Here is a 19,914-nt window from a genome sequence, read left to right as displayed (position 1 = left end):
CGGGTTTTGTTCCCCCCCGGATTATGTCGGCATTCTTTCTTCCTCAATGTCTGTGAAATGATTTATATAAACTATTAAGACATAGATAAATGTACGTATATAGTGAAAAGTGCCAGGGCATATTCAGGGTTCACACTCTCCTGTAAATGTGCAAGCTGGGAAAGTTGACAAAGGGAATCTTCATATCTAATCAGTAAAATCAAATGGGCCAAAACCTTATTCATCAGATGCGGTGCCATGATTTGATCGCAAAAAGTGTAAGTTAGGGTATTTAAAATGGGACAATGATGCAGCAAAAACCCCTTCCTCAAGACCGTAAACAGCAACGCTCGAGCAAGAGGCTCCTCCCGGCCACTGGGCCTGACCGCGTTGCCCCGGGAACGGGCGAAGGTGAACCCGTGACCCGGAAGGAATTCTTGCCCCGATTGACAGGCGATGCAGTGACAGGCCGGAGATGGCGGCGGCGATGAGCTGTTGGAAGCGGCTCGGCTTTTACTCGCTCTTGGCCGGCTATTTTTTCCGCTGGTGCGCGGTGGCAGCTGAGAAGGTGGCCTTGGTAGATGTTTTCCTGATGGATTCCCGAAGGGGCTGGTCCGCAGAGTTCGGCTTCAAGTCGGGCAGCAGCTACCGCCTGCAGGGCACCGTGTTGGCGCTTGGCAGCGGGTCTGAGAGCCCCAGCCAAGGTAACCAGGGGCTGCACGCCTTTCCCAAACATAACCAGGACAGCTTAGAAGGAAGCTTAATATTAGTAAGTGCTGCATTGCGTCCATTTGTGGATGCCAGATGCATAAAACCTTATCATCGATGCTTTAATCTTTCTAAACCATCTACAGCAGCCGTCCCTCCCTCCCTTCCGGCCCCCCCATGACCTGAAGTTAGTACCAGGAATGCTCGGGTATAAATGCAAAATAACCAGGTGGACAGTGTGATATATTTTTAAAACCAGTGATCTGACGGAATTAACCTGTTTTCGTTCGGGGTCCACTTGTCAAAATGCACCACTATTGACTGAGCTGTTGACAGCAACAAATTGGGAAATGCCAGTTGTTGACATTTTATGTTGAATAGTCGTGTTTTCTAGTCGCAAAGCGTTGCATATATTAATCGGCGAAGCGTAATTTGTTGTATTTGGCTTTGAACGAAGAGTAATTTGTCGTCAATCAGTCACATATAGATATGTGCAATTTACTTTTAACTTACGCAAGTGGTAATTTGATAACCTGATGCAATATTATTAGATCCAAGTGATTCCAGATGTGCTTCAGTTACTGATAGAAGAAATCAACGAGTTGAGTATTGTGCCTTTTGAATGGACTTTTATCCAAATTGGAATAATTTTATCTTCAATGGCTGGTTACAGAATCTTATCTTGTTATTATGGCCACTGATAACTTTTAAAGAGAAATTCAAAAATACAATTAATAGCTGAAAGGATGACACAAGATTTCACATTTTTAAAGATTTTTACTATAGCAAAGACTAAAAGCACTATTGACCAAGCACTATCTTTGTAGACAACTTATACTTCAAACCACAAAAACATTCTGTTTCTTTACCTTTTAGCACAACTGAAAACATACCACAGAAATACTTTACACTGTCCTATGTTACAATCTTTTTAGAGACTGTTAACGTTTAAATAGAAATTCAAACACACAATAATTAACTGAAAGAACTATACCACATTTTTAAACAAAAACAAACTTTGTGTACTTAAAAAAAATTAAAGCAAGCATGATGAACTTAATACTATAGTTTATACCTATGTATGTCATAAATCCAGTTTTACTTTTACTTCCCCCCACCCCCACCAAGAGTTCCCTTATTTTACAAAATTTTGAAGGTTAATTCACTTTTCTTGGAACTAAATCAAAGGTATGCTGTAGCCATCCAGAATTCACTTTAATTTCTCCTTTGTTCCAGCTATTTTCTGAGGTATGAAATTTCATGGAGATCCTTCCATTAGCTTTTGGCTAAGTGATCCTCCAACTTCTCTTCAAAACCTCACAACTGTGAACTTCTCAGCTCAAATTTCATGGCATCCTTGCTTAGAGATTTAAACTTCAGGAACACCCCTGGTTGCTAATGGCTCTCTATGCTCCCACAGTTCAGCTGCTGATCTGACAGCTGATTCCCATTTTCTGGCAGATTGTTTCTGTCTGCGTATTCTAAGCTGACTGACTTTCTGCCACAAGGCTAACTACCTTTCACTGAGGACCACTGTAGATTTCTTCCTGAGCTTCAAGCTAAGTAAATATTCCAGCTTCTTCCTCCCCCTCCTCACCTCACCTCACGAATTCCAAGTCTCCAAACTGAGTTCAAGCCTCCACCCGCATTCCTTGCAGTGAACAATAAAGGTAGTATTTTCTCTACTTAAGGTGCAGGCCTGACTAACAATTATCTCCTTTTGCTCCCCTGAGTCAGCCTACACAAGACCAAAACTGCAACTGCCTTTTGTGATAAATGCCTAGATAAATTAAACAAAGGAACCTTCTAACCCCCACAGCCTATCTCCATGACAACATAACATACTAGGGATATTCCAAACAGAAATATAAATCACTTTTACCTTCAACACAACTCTTTCATTCTGTGACTCATGAATAATTTATATCTCATTGAGTTTTTTGACTGTTTCCCAGAATTGCTAGCTTTTAGATTCTTTCAGTTGGGAACTACATAAATAATTTAAATCCTTTTTTGAAGTAAGGATAGACCTCCCAACTCCATTAAAAAGCTCACATTTGGGTCATTCATTGTTTAAATTTTTCACTTCTACCTTTGACCTTGTAAGATAAATATGGGTTAGCTTTTAACTGTTATTAACTCAAGCTTGTTTGATTTGCATTTACTTCATGAGTTGTGTATCAGTTTTGCAATCAGATGTTTCCATTTGTCTTACAACACTTCAATTCCTAAAACTAAAAGTTATATCCTAAAACATACGAAATATGAACTAAATGTTCGCAAACACCTTAAAGTAGACATTCAGTTCTGCAGGAAGCAGTCTAAGGTGATTCTTAGCTCCAGTGGGTTTGCTGCTGTTCTTTTCATTTCTCAGCCCGGGAACTTTTAATCTCAGAACTGTCTTTCCTACTGAGGTTTTTTCCCCCCAGAGATTATAGACTCATAGATGTTTACAAGCATAGAAAGAGGCCACTCAGCCCATCATGTCCACACTGGTCAACAAAGATCTGAGAACACTAATCCTATTTTCCAGCGCTTGGCTCTTAGCCCTGGAGGCTATGGCAACACAAGTGAATATCTAAATACTTCTTAAATGTTACAAGAGTTTCTGACTCAACCCAACCACCAGATTCTTCCTCTAGCGCTAGCCTCATTTTAACTCCTCATGAATTAGGTCTTTTCAATCCATACATGAACTCCCACCTGCATTCCTGCACATTTAACCATTGGGACTTTCAGCCTCTAGCTGCTCTCCGTCTCCCAGATCTTGGCAGACTGCCTGTGTTTGTGAATTTACAGATATCTTAGAAATCTTTCCCCTCTCATCCCATTTCAATAAATCACATTGGCCTTATATCTAGGTATTAATGCTGATTAGCTATCCTTGAGACCCCAACTCTTTTTTTCTTGGAAGTAAATGGACATTTTAAAGCACATTTTTAGAACCCATCATTCTCAACACTTTTCTCTGACTTTGGAAACTCACCGTCTATCCAGTAGTTAGCGCACAGTCTGCTGCCACTGTCTCCAAGTGTAAACATCTTGCACCACCTTCCCAGGAAAACAATCTGGGCCCCTTTAATCTTTAACAATCAAACTACCCATGCTTGCTGTCAGGCAGACTTCAGAACAGGTCATATGACCCCTGTCATTTTACCCTAAATTATAGACACTGTCCTGAAGCATAACAATCTTTTAACCTCCTATTCGTAACACCTTCCAGATACTGTTATAACTCCCTACCCTGCCACTACTGCCCTGTAGACTCCGCTATGACTGCCATTTTAAAATTCCTCAAGTACAGGGTTTCAATGAAACAACTGGGTTATTGGAGACCCAGATGTTATTTTAATTGGTTATATATACAAGAAAGGTCCCTTGCTAGAAACTGCCAAACAGTTACCACTGGGACTGTTGTGCACAGATGTCATGAAAAGAATATGTTGGTCTGCTAGTATAATAGAAACTAAAAAATCTTTTTATGCACATTTGTGCCTGTGCAAGGAACCTTGACCACACTTGACTATCTGTCAGTCCAGTCATGCCTCCTTTGTAACTGGTACTAAGTGGTTGTTAAGTTACTGAAGCTTAGAATGGTTACAGCACTGCTCTCTGCAACAACAATTTAGCTAGTCCCACTCCTCCACCCTTTCCCTGTAGCTCCGCAATTTCTTTTCCTTCAGGTGCTTTTCCAATTCCCTTTTGAAAGCTATGTTTGTATCTGCCTCCAACACCTTCTCAGCGAATGCATTCCAGATCATAACCATTGCTATGTAAAAAGGTTTTCCTCATGTCGCCTTTGATTCTTTTACTGATCACTGTAAATTAGTGTCCTCTGGTTCTCCACCCTCCACCAATAGGAACAGTTTCTCTTTATCTACTACTCTGTCTAGACCCTGCATGATTTTGAACACCTCTATTAAATCTCCTCTCAACCTTATATCTTACATATGCCATGGACTTCCAGTACATATTTACTTTACTTCCTGTTTTATCCCTTTATAATGCCAACAAGTCCGTTTAAAAAAAAATCCCATCAAAGATTTAAATGTTTCACTGTCCCGATCTATTATTGAAACAGTCACTCAAATGCTTTCTGAAAACATTTTCCTCCATTTTATTTTTCTCAGTAACAAAGTTCTAGGGGGCTACATGTCTCTATTCAGTTGAAAAACCTTAACTTTGCGACAGTATCTTATTGTATCAGCAGGGGAGACACTTGTATTTTTTATTCAGTTTTGCTGCAACTTTACATTCGACTTTTTGTGAATTGCATATGCAATACCGTTGTCTGGTTAATTGGGCAATGTGTCACTTTCTCTGGATCTGATAGCTACATCGGAACTGTCCAAACATTTGTCATAAACTATAAATGGATGATCAGTTTGCATGTTGTTGATGAGTCCATGTTACATTAGTTTTTGGTCACCAGATTAAATTTATATTGCTGACCAAATAGAAAAGTTCAGTTCTTTTTCATTTACTGTTTGGTAAAATAGATCACCAAATTACAAGGAAGTGATTAAAAGTTCTCCGAATGGTAAGACGGTCATATTGAAAGTGACCTATGTATTTCCTCAAAGTGCGTGAGCTTCAAGTTCCTCAAGTCTTGAAAAATGCACACAAAGACTGATATTTTTGCATTTAATACATTTTGTTTTAAGAAGTGTGGACTGTAATTTACCCCTGTGTTAGATGTAGTCTTTTAGTAAAGCACTGTTAAAATTAGTTGATGCAAATTCATAGTTACTGGTTATTTTTAAGGTTAAAGATGAACAGTTGGACATCCATCCAAACACTGGAGAGAAATGGATTGGAGTTGTGCCTGTTGATGAAGATCAGGTTGAAGGAAAAGGGAGCAACAAGCAGGAATCATTTGCTGCAGCTGTTGTTAGTAAGGCAAGTAATATGATATGCCTTTACTTTTGAAAAATTATATTAATATCTAATTCACCGTTTACTAAGCTAGAGTCTCTCATTTATGGAGTGTAGTTTGCTTTTGTAGGAATTAATCCAATGTCCCTTTCATACTTATGTGATGACCTCTCTGACCTGTACTCAAGTAGATGCTATACTGCCATCTTTCCTGTCGAGATTATCTTCAGTCTTTCCCTGTGTTCTGCTTATGACACTGCTTATTTCAAAGATATTAACACCATCAGTGCTATAGGCTATGTAATTAGATTCAATGTAAATATATTATTCTGGCTAAAATAAGATACCTTGAATTATATGCATTTTATTTAAATTGTGTACACTTTAATTTTCTGGTAAATAACTCTTTGAAGCATCGACACAATAATGCAGAGAAACCTAATCTGGATAAATGAGTCCCTTCCTGTTTTTACAAATATACACTTTAAAAAGGCAATGTATATATCAATATATGCAATCATTTTGTGGGCACATTATTTAACATTTATAACATTGCAGAACCATCTAAATATTTGGAGGCACAGGTGTACATTTGGTTCCCATCACCTCAAATTTAATTGCATATTGTTGCAAGTTTACACGCAAATATCTTCATTATAGATTAAACTAAATGGAGTTAAACCTGTTAACTGGAGTCCACTGGTGAAAGACTTTTTAAAAACTTGTCTCCGTTTAAGCAAAATCCGTCACTAGAAATTTATTTTCCATGAGTTGCTTCTCCACTCTGTTTATCCCTCTTATCTAAAGACAACACGTGAGACCATAGCAAATTCTAGGAAAAGCCCTAGTCTATATACCATTTGAGATGGACCTTCAAACCTGAACCTCCAGGACAGAAATACAAAGCTGTTGTGTTGTAGCTACTTTCTATATATTAATTGATTTCCAACATGTTTAAATCAAACAATATTCAGTATTGCTGCTTGGGAAAATGTTACTAAGTTCAAAGCTGCTAATAACCACAGTCCCCTGGAAAGGCCACTGTATTTGTTGCATTCCTGAGGCTCTTTTAACCTTTTCATGATGTACATGCAATGTTTGTTTTCCTAGTGCATTTAAAGCTGCATACTTCCATAAGTCTGCAATTCATAACTACATTTTATATTGACTAACTCTGGTTTGCGGGAAATGTAGCCCATTTTTGGCAAGGATTTTGAGCAGAGTAATTTTTAGCTTGCAAGTAAGGAAACCTTTTGCACATAGCATTTATTTTGATACCAGAATTATGTTTTCCTAAGATAGAATTTGTTTCATAAAATTTTCATTATAAAGTTTTTTTTAAAATGTACATTTTTTTCCATGAAATTCATTGTAACTCTTTCAAAGAATGTTTTCATCTGGAGTTATGAAGAAATTATCTCTTCCGACAACAGTAGCAGAAATCACACTAACAGAAATAATTATAATGAAACAAACTTGAGGAAAAGATCATTTTAAAAATGAGCGAAGAAACGGATTCATGTCCTTGTAGCAGGCTTGTAATCTTGGATGGATGATCCTGCTGGTGCAGAAATACAATTATTGTTGCATATCCCCATACTGGGTAGGGTTGCCAATCTGGTGGAACATATCCCTGGAGGATTCATCAAATCTCCTGCAGCCTCCAATGCCCCAACTAGTCAACAGACTGCCTCACCATCCCTCAAAATCTTTATAATTAATACACAAAAGTTTCTTAAAGAAAGTAAAATACACACACTTGTTTGTTACTGCCTGTGTGGATTTTTCTCCTGGGTTGTTTGCAGCAGTGTCCAAGAGATTAACCCTTAATTCCTGGAGACTCCAGGAGAGTCCTGGAGATTTGGTGATTGTAACTCTAACCTCACACAGCTTCACAGAGAGCAATTCATTTCAATGTTGGATTTGTCAGTGAAGCCTGATCAGAGGTGACAATGCTGAATTTAATGTACTGTACATTATGTTTAAGCTTGCTGTTCTGAAGTAATAAAGCTAGAGAATCTATTGGTATTTTCTAAGTAAATAATATATTTTATACAATATACTACTAACACAATATATTTTATACAATATATTACTAACACAGGGCACAATCGAAAATTATGACAGGTGATGGCTCATAATTTAATAACAGACTTCATTAGGATAATTTTCTGATTTACAGCAAACTTTAGGCTGCCAGTTGTTCTGATGTTTTATAGATGCACATTTAGACATGCTTACTGCCAAAATTACTGTCTGACCTCCCAGTAAAAACGGCTTCTATTGTTGCAGATGAAAAGAGCGCTTGTTCTGGGAGCATCTGCACTGTTGATTCTGGTTTTAAATCAAAACGCCTTCACTGAGGTAACTCAAAAGTGTATTTGCTCTCATACAATATATAACATATATTGCACAATCAAAGAGTCTATTCAGAATGATTTAAAGATTTGTGCTGAGTCCTTTTAAATTTACAGCTATTTAGGTTTCTCTTTGTTTTAGGGCTTCTTACTAAATCCTGCAACTATTTATTGTCCAACCTCGCCTTCTGTTGTTAAGGGTATCAGCGGCTGCAGTTTTTTTTAAACCAGATAATTGTGAATGTGAATTGTTTTACCACACTCACTGTTTATCTTTTGCTCTGATAAATATTATTTTAATTGTCTTTTTCTGAGCACTTTATAATTCACCAATGAATCTTTATTATAGTGAGAGAATTATTATTTGTATTTTTTCTAAGATGGACATCTCTCAAGTGCTTTCAAAACCTGTGGTCGTAATGCAAAGCTCTGAAAATGTAACCAAGCTTCTGGGAGCCCTATTAAGGTAAGACAAAGCGTGATTATGTTCATTTTTATTTAGTGTGTGTATCATTTTGATTCAGCCATCACAGATTGTAGTCATTCAAGGCATTGTGTAACATTTTGTTATAAAATATGTCTGATAAAATCTATTTTAACTCAAATGAAATCATGAACACAATGCAGAACTTTAGTTTTTTTTTAATTTAATTGTTCAACAATTGGAAATTGTGCTTGTCTTATGGCTGTGTGTTCTGCAGTTCACCATATGAAATTAACAAAAGCGCTGTTTACTGTATTTATTAATGATCACAATAAATTTGGAATATCTAAGATTTTTTTGGAAGAGTGTCATTATTTTCCACATTCCCTCTTACATGGTGGACTCACTGTGCACTTACCATCTCAGGCTTTACGGGCCCAACAGTCAGTGCCTAAGCCTTACAAAGTCCATCTAAGAGGCGAGGGAGATTACCTCAGCCAATGTTGTTTTTTCTTCCCCATTCTCTGTGAGGATGTGCTTGCCTGCTGCTCTGTACCTTCCTAAAACTTGCCCTGTGGAGACTGAGAGTAGAAATCCTCTTTCTATTGGATAGCAAGGCACACTGCAGCACCACAAAACCTTGGAACTTTATCTCTTTTTTAGGTCTGTATATAATAAAATTCTGAGAAGTGAATAATAGCGACAAAACCTCTGGGCAATAGAAAATGTTTGCTGATATTATTTATTTGCCCTCCCTGCATGTCATGTAATATTGGTTCATTAATGTATTTTCGACATGTAGTCCTAAAATCCAATATTCAAACCTGAAGCTACATAAATCATAACATACAATCCATGAAGGAATAGAAAGAACTTTGCTTATATAGCACCTTATCAAATCCCTCAAGAAGGTTCCAAATCGCTTCATGCTGAATTTCTTTGAAGTACAGTCATATTTAAACTCAACCACATCAATGCCCTAGGTAAATACTACTTATTTTAAAGCTGCACTCTGCACTGCCATACTTTACTCCATTAAAGATCTGCAGTGGCAATGAACTAGGCTTATAAGTAGCACTCATGGCGCAGCTGTTCTTTAATGATGCCACAGGTATCTTAAAAGAGGGGTAGTAAGGTTGATTTTACACACTATGTCTTTAGGTTTACTTTCACTTAGATTGACAAGTATACATATCTTAGGCATGCTAAAGATAACATTAATTGAAATCCTTTTCCATTGCAGTGGTCTTCGCGCATCTGCCAAAATAACCTTTAAAAGCATAATTCAGGATAATCTGGTATGTCGAATCTTACTTTATTTTTAGATTTTGAGAGCCTGCAGTGTGATTGCTGAGTTATCATAAAATGTATCCATGACTTTGAGGCCAGCCAATTGACCAGTAAGATTATTTGATAAGTCAGACCCCAGCTTTGTAGCTTGTGAACTAAGCAAAATTCATGCTGGAATTTTACTGTTGGTATCTTTAATACGGACAAAGATAGACAGTATCTTTAATATGGATAAAGTAAATATGTCAGTTTTGGAAGACAATACCAGGGATATTGAGTTGATGACACTTGTGTGAAGGTCTAAAAGAAAACTTTTTCTTTTCTTGGTTTTGCACAGACAGTTTTTCCCCTTCTGTTCTTAAGGTGTTGATTCTTTGCTGTGCAACCGTTTCACAACTGCTGCTTGTTTGTGTGATATTGGATGGTGAACATAGACAGGCTATTCAGCCCCAGAAACATTACCATGGGAGTCTTGCCCTGATTTTCCCAAAAACGCACCCATGCAAATTTTCAGGAGTGGTTACTATATAATGATGAGGAGTGACAACTCTGGGCAATTGTCTCTTCTCTAACCCAGGGGTCTGAAAGTAAATTGTCAAACCCTACCACACTGCTCTGGCTGAGATCAGCTAACCCAGCACAAACCAGAGATTGAACTTTGTGGTTTATGACTAAACTTGTTGGGCCATCAAGCAAGTTGCCAGTATGGAGAATTTACGGGTAATTGGAGGGTGTGTCATTGTAGACTTCTCTCATGCACCCTGTGATAGTGAATTTGAGCAACCTTGGTAGAAGGCTGTAATCTAGTAGTTTGCCTGCTTTCTTGGTTGGGGAAATATCACATTGTGCAGTTAGATCTAAAGAGGAGCAGAAGGAAGGCATTAAAAATGGGATAAAATTCAAGGTACATTACACAGAGGTCATGCATTGGGAGCATGTAGCAGGAATTTGTGGGAACTGTGAATTGGAATTACATCCTTATTGTCATTATGTATTCTTTCTGCTTTGGAACTACCAAAAACAAAAAAAGTACCCCCAATTGTTAGTGGGTAAAGTGGTTCAACAATTCCAAAATAATGCAAGTGCAACAGTGTGCACCAGATCTCTCATTAAGCATTTCTTGAATCCTTAAAAAAAAATCAGCATTGTTATGAAGGAATCTTGGAGTGAAAATCCATTTTTTTTTAAACATCAGGGAGTAACGTTAACACTGTGGTCAACCTGTGGGCGTTCACGAGGTGGTCTGTACGGGGAATGGCAAGGAGTGATTTGTACAGGAGAGAACAGCTCACAGGTTCAGGTATGTTTCAGTTTCACTCAAAAATTTGTTATTTTCTGTTGCAACCCATCCCCATTTAGTAAGAGGAAAGGAGAGTCAAAGGGTATGCTAGTTTATGTTGCTATCAAGCAACTAGTAATTGGCTCAGATTTAGCATTGACAGAAGTCAGAAATCTAGCTACTGTAGATGTGGGTGTATAAGTTGATCTTTGAAGCCTCAAAATCCCTCCAAAAACGGGGCTCGAGTTATACACTGACCATAAAAGTGAACTGCTGGCGTGGGTGTAGATGGTCGTTGTCTTTGTCATTCGCCGCGTGGGGTCTGCTGTGTGTGGGCATGTCTTAAACCCCTGCGCATCTTCACAACATAGCCTGGTATCACCTGCTTGATCCCTTGCGCCCAGTTATAAGGTACCGGTAAGTAAAACATCCATTTGTGGGGTGAAAAATTGAGTCTGACTACTAATGTGAATATAGCATGTCACGGCTGAAAGGTCAGCAGGGGGGAGGTGGGTGGCAGGGCCGAGGAAATGGGGTCATCTTATATGAAGGGTCGACTTATATGTCACAACCTACTGTATTATGCACTGCTTTGGTTAATTAAGTGTGTTCAGTCAGAAAACTTTGTTTTATTTCTCATTCAAACTTAAAGACTTTAGAACAAATAACTTAATCAGTAGAACCAGAACCTTTTTGTGTGATAAAATGAAAAAAAACTGAAGCCTCACAAGAGCCTCATAAATTAGATAAATGGCCTTAGAGATTCTAAGCAGACAATAAATGACAAGTTAGATAGATATATATAGTATCTTTCATGACCTCAGGAGATCCCAAAGCTCTTTACAGCCGATGAAGTACTTTTTGAGATGCAGTCATTATTGTAATGTAGGATATGCAGCAGACAATTTGCACCCAGCAAGCTCGACCAAACAGCTTTGTGATAATGACCAGATAATCTGTCCTTTTTGTGATGTTGATTTGAGGGAGAAATATTGGTCAGGACGCCAGGGTAACTCCCATACTCTTCTTTGAAGTTGTGCCATGGGAACTTTTATGACCAGTTTAGAAAGCAGACAGGCCTCGGTTTAAAGTCTCATCCAAAAGGCAGCACCTCCAACAGCGCAAAACTCCCCGAGAACTGTACTGGAGTGTCAGCCTAGACTTTTTGCTCATGCCTCTGGATTAGGAATGAATTCCATTTTCCTTTACAGAAATATCTGCAGCAGCTGTGGAACACTATCTTGCTAGTGGGTTTAATCTTGAGTACTGGAGTAATTGTGCAGGCTCAGTGGCAATACAGACATTATGAACCAAGCACAGAAGATATGGAGGTTGGTGTCTCATGCCTGTCTAAACAGAGTAATTATATTGATGATATAATGGCTAAGAAAATTTATTTTATAACAAGTGATCCAATTTTGATGCAATTTTTGACGCATTTTATTGGTTTGCATATCCTTGCTGAGTCAAAGAAAATGGGACTTTATATCATAATTTAAAAATGGAGATTAGAAACTATTTAATACTTTATAATTTGGTTAACTTAATTTAAAGAATGTTGAAATTTGCTTTATAAACTAATTAAATTACTAAACATGATTTTAAGTATTATCATTGATCCCTTCATTCTATTATTTGCTTGCAGATAAGCTTGAAGCAACAAATCTTAAAGCAATTATCAGCATTGAAAACTAGAAAATATTATCCAAATAAAAGACGAAAAACACAATCCCAAGAACTTGAGAGCTGTGCAGTGTGCTTGGAAGAATTCCATAAAAATCAGGTGTATTTCCATTTGTGATTTGAATTACAAGGCAAGGAAGCGGGTGATAAAAGTAACTGATATTTATTTAAATCCTCTTTCACTGTTTTACTGTGTTTGTTTTTGCTTGGATCTCTTTCTTACTGCAAAATGTGTTAATGGGTTTTTGAACCATCGTGACTTTAAATACAAATTAATAAAAGCATCAACTGTGTCTCAGTGGTAGCAATCTCATCTGTGAGTCAGAAGGTTGTGGGTTTAAGCCCCATTCCAAAGATTTAAGCACTTAATGTAGGCTTATACTTCTGTGTAGTTCTGAGGTTGTGCTGTATTGTCAGAAGTGCTTTCATTTGGATGAAACATTAAACAATCACAAAGTCCCATTTGTCTGTTCAGAAATAAAAGATCCCATGACACTCTTTGAAGCACTATCTACTTGTATTTCAGATTTTCCTTTATATTTCCTTAGTCTGTATAATTCAGCTGTCCACAGCCTTAAGTAGATGAGCTATTCTAGGAGCTAATGTCACCTATTAATAAGTCATTAAGCAATGCTATGTTTGAGGGTCATTTAATAGTGTGCTTTAACAATACAATTGAACAAAAGTCACTTGATTCAAATTGCTCCTAAAATGAAAACTTTATACTTAGAACATTGGATTAAGTTCTTTTGGTGAAGGGAAAAATGCTTTGAAGATATTTAATATGACTTTTATTTGTAGTGTTTACGAGTGCTTCCTTGTCTTCACGAGTTTCACAGGGACTGTGTTGATCCTTGGCTGCTACTTCAACAGACATGCCCCCTGTGTAAACGACATGCACTAGGTAAGAATTATAGAGTCATTACTGTATAGAAGGAGGCCACCTGGCCAATCAAATCCATGCTGGCTCTCTTTAGAGCTATTCAATGAGCCCATTTACCCACTTAATCCCCATAACTCTGCATCTTTAAATGCAGAAAAATATATCAGTTAATAAACTGTTTAACAGATCTTCTAGACAGAAATGTGTAGAATTGACGTATTAAGACACATCACAGGAGCAATGTTGTTAATGTATTAATCCAATTTTAAAAGACAATTTCTGAAATTTACAGTTAACTTTAATATTCCTGGGATAATTCTTTATTGGTGCCTACTTAGCCCTGCTAATGTATAAGTTGAGTGAGGACAGCATCAGGTTTGTTTTGAAGGTCTTCATGGTCACATAATCTCCTGACATCTGTGGAACAGATGAAGAATGGCTGGAAGTTACATAGGTTCAACCAAGGGACTGTGCCAAACCATGCATCACTATGTTCAGGAGAGAGCAGGGGTTAAATTTGTGCATGAAAGGGAAAATAGAACCAAATTATCCTGTATTTATTGTCTTGTATCCTTTTTTTTTCTTAAAAAAGGTGATCCATATGAGAACAGCTGAATTTATTCTTTCTCAAGAACAGAAAACGGTGATGACTTCCACAGCTCAATTTATGTACATCTTAAGACTTTCTATATTGCACTTTATTCATTCCATTCTGCACAACTAGTTAAATTTGTGGTAATCAAATGAACACTTGACTTTAACATGCATTTGATTGTTTGATTTATTGACTTGCACAAACATGAGGTAACCTGCTTTTGGTATACTCATGAACAATGAGCTAGTTAGATGGACTATTTGATTTAGTGGTCAAACCGTTAAAGGCCAAATCTATTTGGTAGGCTTCATTGTGTTCATGCTGAAGTAACAGTGCTTTTTCCCTCCTTATTTATTGACTATATTTATTCTCCTTAAAGTTTACATCTATAACTGTTGTGAAAAAGCACTGCTGATAGTTATTTAGTCATTATTGTTTCTGGCCTATAAATCACAGAGGCTATTCATGGAGCAGCTATAAGTGCAAAGTTGTGTTCTTCACAGATAGGTGACAGGACAGATGTGCACTTGGAGCATTTAAAACCTTTCAAAGTTTTTGACAGCTTGTGGGAACCAGTTTCACAATTAAACTGCGGGTGTATTAAGAACAGTTGAGTCTAAATCAAGCAATTTATTATCCCTGATAATGTATATTGCATTTTTCATTATGAAAATAACCATGAATTATTGAGAAGCTTGTAGATCTTACAAAGCCTGAAAACCTTTCCACCTAATCAAATAAATGAAAACCTTGTTAACTCAAATCTTCCTCACACATGTATGGCACTTTACTGCTATAAAGTGATCGGGTGCTTATAATGTAGAAATACAATTATATGACAGTTGGCTAGATCACTGTTCTTGCAAATTAAATCTGTATTTTTAAAATGCAGGCAATAGTCTCACTGTAGTTTTTTTTAAACAGCTAATGAGTGCAATTTGAGTTTTTGGAGCAATTTGGATATACCTAAGTGTTTCCCCCAGAGGGTTAAAATGTAACAATTGAGTGCATGTGCTTTAATAGAAAATGTTAATGATCCAATTCTCAAAGTGTGCATTTTGCATTGTAAAATGTTCTTGCATTGGGAGGGGAGAGACTTTTAACAAGGTGAAGACTGTAGTAAAAAACATTAAAACTTTTTTTCTTGTTCCATGAAAAATACTTGAACTTAAACATTCCAGTGCCTCTGAACACCAGCTCCCACTGTTGTAGGCTGCTGTTCTTGTTTTTCATATCCTTTAGTTTCCTTATCGATATCATTCAATGCATAGCTTCCAACTCTCCCAAGATTTCAATATTTTTAAACAGTAAAAGTACAACAGACTGGTAAGAATACTATGAATTTTGGGGTAGCTTCAAACAGACATTTTTGTATTCGATACCAGAGGAGAATGTCTAGAATAATTCATATCCTTCACACCCTAATTTAGGACGAGTGGTTTAAGTCGCTTAAATGATTTTCAATGGAACAGAGGAGTTTGAAGGATTGTGGTTCAAGTGTCTAAAATGCCAGTAGACATGATTAACATGGATGTGGGCAGAAGATATGAATACAGAATTAACAAGTGCAAATTGAGACTAGAGATTTTGCTGTCCACTAAAGAGCAGTGCAAATATGGAGTAAAAGCCTAGCAAAAGCATTAATTGTGATTTGATTTTAAAAATCTGGATAAATATCTTGATAAGTAGATTAAAATGATAAGGATAAGTATAGATGCAAAAGATTATTGCTAACTGTTTAAGTGGAGCTATTTACTCTAATCCTATTTCACTGTCCTTTCCTTACCTTTTAATTTCATCCTTTTCAAATACTGATCCACCTGACTTCTAAATTAAGTCATAGTGTCTGTAGGCAACAGTATTTGACTTCATACAGAAAGTTATAAAGATAAATTTAGTTCTTGTGATAATCTGGAGTCTTAACCCCATGTTTCTATTATACAAATCAGCAGATTCAATGGCCGGGATTTTCTGGCCCCGTTGTGGGTGGCCCCCCCCAGCCAGAAGTCCATTGACTTGTGGTGGGACCGAAGATCCCAGCAGCAGGCAGGTGCAGAAAATCCCACCCAATATTTCATGATTTACCCTTTCAAAACATTTCATAATCTAAAAAACTTCTTGGATTTTCATTGACCTTTCTTTACATCTATATTTTATTTCTGTGCTGCATCCAGAATATTTGCTGTAGTCTTCTCACGTTGCTGATATTCTTTCAATTATAGTTGCCAAAACTGTATACAATATTCCCAAATATATCCTAAAATCAAGTATTCTTCCTTGCTTATACATCTGTTGGCATTATATATAAAACCCAGTATCCTATTTGCCTTTTCTAGCTGCACTTCCACCTTTAAAGATCCATGTATCTGCACCCAGTTCCTCAAATTTAAGGATAGTACAATTTGGGATATACTTCCTTTCACAGTTCTTGCTCTCAAAATTTACATTTCTACACTGAACTGAATCTGTCACCCGTTTGTCCAATCTCCTAATCTGCCTATGTCCTGCAGTTTCTCACAGTCTTCAATATTTGTCATGCTCCCTAATTTGGTTTCATAAGAAAACTTTTATACTATTGCTTGTGTCAATAATTTAAAACAAAAATTGTCTCAGAACATCACTACTCGCTCAAGCCAACCCGAAAAAACATGCAGGGCTTATTGTTGTTCGGATCATGGATCAATCACCCATAGAAAACAATGGGTGGAATTTTACGCTGGCAGGATTTTACGGTCCCACTGAAGCCAATGGACGTTTGAACAGCTTGCCACACGTTACGGCTCCATCCCTGTCATGACGGGGCCATAAAATTCCGACCATTGAGTGGAATTGCAAGCTTAGGCAGTACGTTTATAGTTTGTGTAGATTACTCTTTAGGGGTGGGGAGAAGTTATCTTGGAAATTCACTTTGTTTGGTTACTTTCTTAGGAGATGATGTCATTTGGATAGAGTTCATGATAGGATGAGTTGAGCATGATGTGAGAGAATGAGTTCCAGGAGTTGATGCCTTTTTCTCACTCTGGTGCTTAAATCCAGCAGAAAGAATTTTCCTTATCAGCTAAATTTCAAATTCAAACTACCATTCTCTGCCCAGGGGGCTACACTTTTAGTCCAGTTCCAGTTATGGATACACACTCTTAAAAATGAGCAACTATGATGATTGTAGCATTTAACGGAAATTTACCCATTTCACATACTGTTAATAAATGGTGATTCAGTATTTGTTATGGTAAATATATATGGAATGGCATTGTTAAGTCAAGCCAATAGTCAATCTGAAAACTACAAAATAGCAGATGCACATGGAAAGGCTATTGTCTTCTATATGGATCAGTGGCTAAATTTTCTGTGGATCGTTGGTACAGAAGCTATAGATGGGTATATCTCTGGAATACATTGGATTAAATAATTATAAACTAGTTCATTTCCTTGAAAAATACATCTCACTTGACTAAACCCAGAGAACTTGAGTGCAATTGGCAAGTACTAAGGACACCTAAATAACCAGCTAGAACTTTGCTGCTTACCTGCAGAGCATTGGTTTCAAGCTGCTAGGTTCTTCAGTTAGGATCATCCTCCCTGTTGGGGAATTGGCATGTCGAATTATCTGGAGTCAAGTAGGAAAAATCCTAGCCCTTATTTACCCAGATATCATCAGTGAGCAAGGATGACTGGATAATGAATAGCAATGCCCTAAAGTACTACAGACCTGCCTAGTTTGGTTAATTATGGAGTCTTTTCCAATCTCATTAGGCTTGTAATCATGGAGCTAACTCACCTCAAGACAGGTAAAGCAACTAGTCAGTAGATAACTAACAAATCTATTGTGCATTAGTGTAGTATTATGTTTATTTATTAGAATCTCTTTTTTTCAATATAAATGCTATAACTTGAATTTTTTATAGTTATTTTGTTCTTTGTACTGTTTAACTACAACATTGTATAAAATTTAATTTATTTTGCAGTGTATTATCGTTTATTTAAATTTTAGACAAGGGCTTTAAGTGAATCAAAAAATAGACACCATCTACCATTTTACTTGCATGCTGCAATTTGCTTCAATAATAAGTTTACAAAAGTAATTTGTATGTAACAACGTGTCATTCTATAAACTTAATTGTTTAGAAAGATGTTTTTGATTTTTTTTTTGAAAAGCACAAATACCATGTTATAACCGTGGTGGAGAGGGGGGAAGATGTGCTGAGGCAATGAGAGCTTTTTGTGGTTAACTGTTGCAAAACTTTTCTGAACTGAAGCTGTTTGAAAGTAATTCAGAAACATGCTTTATTGTGACATTTTCTTTGTAGTTCTTGTTTCAAAAGTCATAAATAAAAAGCCTGTGCCTGATTTTAAAAAGTGGCTGATTGTAGTCTTCATTGTACTTCAAACAGGGTTATTTTGTTCTTTTCATAGCTTATACAGCAGTTACTAACCCTGTAACCTCCTTGAGAAAACATATTACTTTCACAAACACCGTTAACTACTTCACTACAAATAGTGAACAGGAAATCTTTCCCCTAAATTATCAACAACTTCCACTGATCGCCATCAAAAGAAGCTGTGTGAAGTTACTTTTTTTACATTTTTCTTTCTCCATCACTAAGTCTTTGTGTTTCATTCTGGTTGACATGTAATCAGTTAATCTTCTGAACTGGCGGGAACAAAATGCAAAGTAATTTTCAGAGTGACTTCCATTTTTCCATGCCTCTTCTGCATTCTTTCTTGATGCAAATCATAGACCTGATGAGCAGTGCACCTGTACAGCATAGTTGAGGCTGGATCTTGTCATGTGACTCAATCCTGTATTTTCCTACATCTCTTCACACTAAAGCATTTTATGTTTCATAGTGATATGATCTAGCTTTTCCTACACAATATACAACACACATGTCTTACCAACTAATGGAAGGCAAATGATACAATTCACTTGAATGGCAAATGTAATCTCTATTTTGCATATTGTAAAAAAAAAACTACCGGTCATTTACATATTTCTACTGTCTCAGCCCAGTAGTCTTGTATTGTTGTCTTCTGGTGCTTAACAAGTGCCATTTTTGGAAAGTAGATTAAGCAGTTGTGTCTCTTTTCCTGTCCCAGGATGAGCAATAATTATGAGAACATATACAGGAAGCTTGTGCTACATGTACTCGTCTGTTTATCAGTGACTCTTCTGACACCTTTTGCCTCTGTTAATTAGTCATGTAAATGAAAGAAAGTCTTGCCAAAGGAATGGGCTAATTTGGGATGTTGCCAGCCAAAGGTTAATGCTGATATGGAATGCTGGTAACAGCAGAAGTAGTGAAGGTCATCTCATCCAAGAGACCAGAGTTGGAGGAACTGAGAGTTTGAGGCTAGGGAGATTGTAAGGCTGAAGGAGGTTACATACAAAAATGATAGGCAGGAAAAGGTCAGCTGGTCGATCAAACCTTCCCCACTGAAATCAAAAGGGGCAAGGCCATGAAGGTTGAGAATTATAATTTGAGGTGAGAGTAGAATGGAGGTCAGTGCAGGTCAGCAAGGTCAATAGTGAGGTGAGCAGGAGCGAGTTGGTGCAGGTGCAAATTTGGAATATAAAGCTAGTCTCAGTCGATGGTAATAATGACAACTATCATCGATTGTTGTAAAAACCCAGCTGGTTCACTAATGTCCTTTTAGAGAAGGAAATCTACCAACCTCACCAGATCTGGCCTATATGTGACTGCAGACCTACAACAATGTGGTTAATACTTAACTGCCCTCTGAAATGGCCTAGCAAAACACTCAATTCAAGGGGAATTGGTGATGGGCAACAAATGCTGGCCTGCCAGCAATGCCCACATCCCATGAAAGAACAAAGGAAAA

General features: G+C 37.2%; 2 protein-coding genes across 3 annotated transcripts in view; one reads left to right on the top strand and one right to left on the bottom strand.

Annotated features, from left to right (window-relative positions):
* The first annotated feature begins 433 nt into the window (after nt 1–433).
* rnf215 (ring finger protein 215) lies at nt 434–18,429 on the top strand. Of its 2 annotated transcripts, XM_078554235.1 has the most exons (10): nt 434–748; nt 5,452–5,586; nt 7,855–7,926; nt 8,300–8,385; nt 9,587–9,641; nt 10,829–10,933; nt 12,124–12,243; nt 12,558–12,695; nt 13,397–13,499; nt 14,071–18,429. In XM_078554235.1, exons 1-10 carry the CDS (start codon nt 455–457, stop codon nt 14,091–14,093), a joined length of 1,131 nt encoding a protein of 376 aa, XP_078410361.1. In that variant the 5' UTR covers nt 434–454; the 3' UTR covers nt 14,094–18,429. The 2 variants fall into 2 exon arrangements, with proteins under 2 accessions (XP_078410361.1, XP_078410362.1); XM_078554236.1 differs by lacking the exon at nt 10,829–10,933 and having other exon boundaries at nt 437–748.
* LOC144687757 (uncharacterized) overlaps nt 13,352–19,914 on the bottom strand; it is a 37,433-nt gene continuing 30,870 nt past the window's right edge. Inside the window, exons 9-10 of the mRNA XM_078554237.1 lie at nt 17,601–17,652; nt 13,352–13,477 (exon numbers count right to left, since the gene is read on the bottom strand). Coding sequence (XP_078410363.1) covers nt 13,462–13,477; nt 17,601–17,652 — 68 coding nt within the window. The 3' untranslated portion in view covers nt 13,352–13,461. The remainder of the gene's footprint in view (nt 13,478–17,600; nt 17,653–19,914) is intronic.

This window comes from Cetorhinus maximus, chromosome 12, assembly GCF_964194155.1.
Source record: "Cetorhinus maximus chromosome 12, sCetMax3.hap1.1, whole genome shotgun sequence".
NCBI classification, from domain to species: Eukaryota; Metazoa; Chordata; class Chondrichthyes; order Lamniformes; family Cetorhinidae; genus Cetorhinus; species Cetorhinus maximus.
This window is presented reverse-complemented; position numbering and strand designations above follow the sequence as displayed.

Coding starts and splice junctions, on each gene's coding strand:
- rnf215 (XM_078554235.1), top strand. CDS start 455: ATGGCGGCGGCGATGAGCTGTTGGAAGCGGCTCGGCTTTTACTCGCTC. Junction 8,386..9,586: donor CTTCTGGGAGCCCTATTAAG/GTAAGACAAAGC, acceptor TTTCCATTGCAG/TGGTCTTCGCGCATCTGCCA. Junction 12,244..12,557: donor CAAGCACAGAAGATATGGAG/GTTGGTGTCTCA, acceptor ATTTGCTTGCAG/ATAAGCTTGAAGCAACAAAT.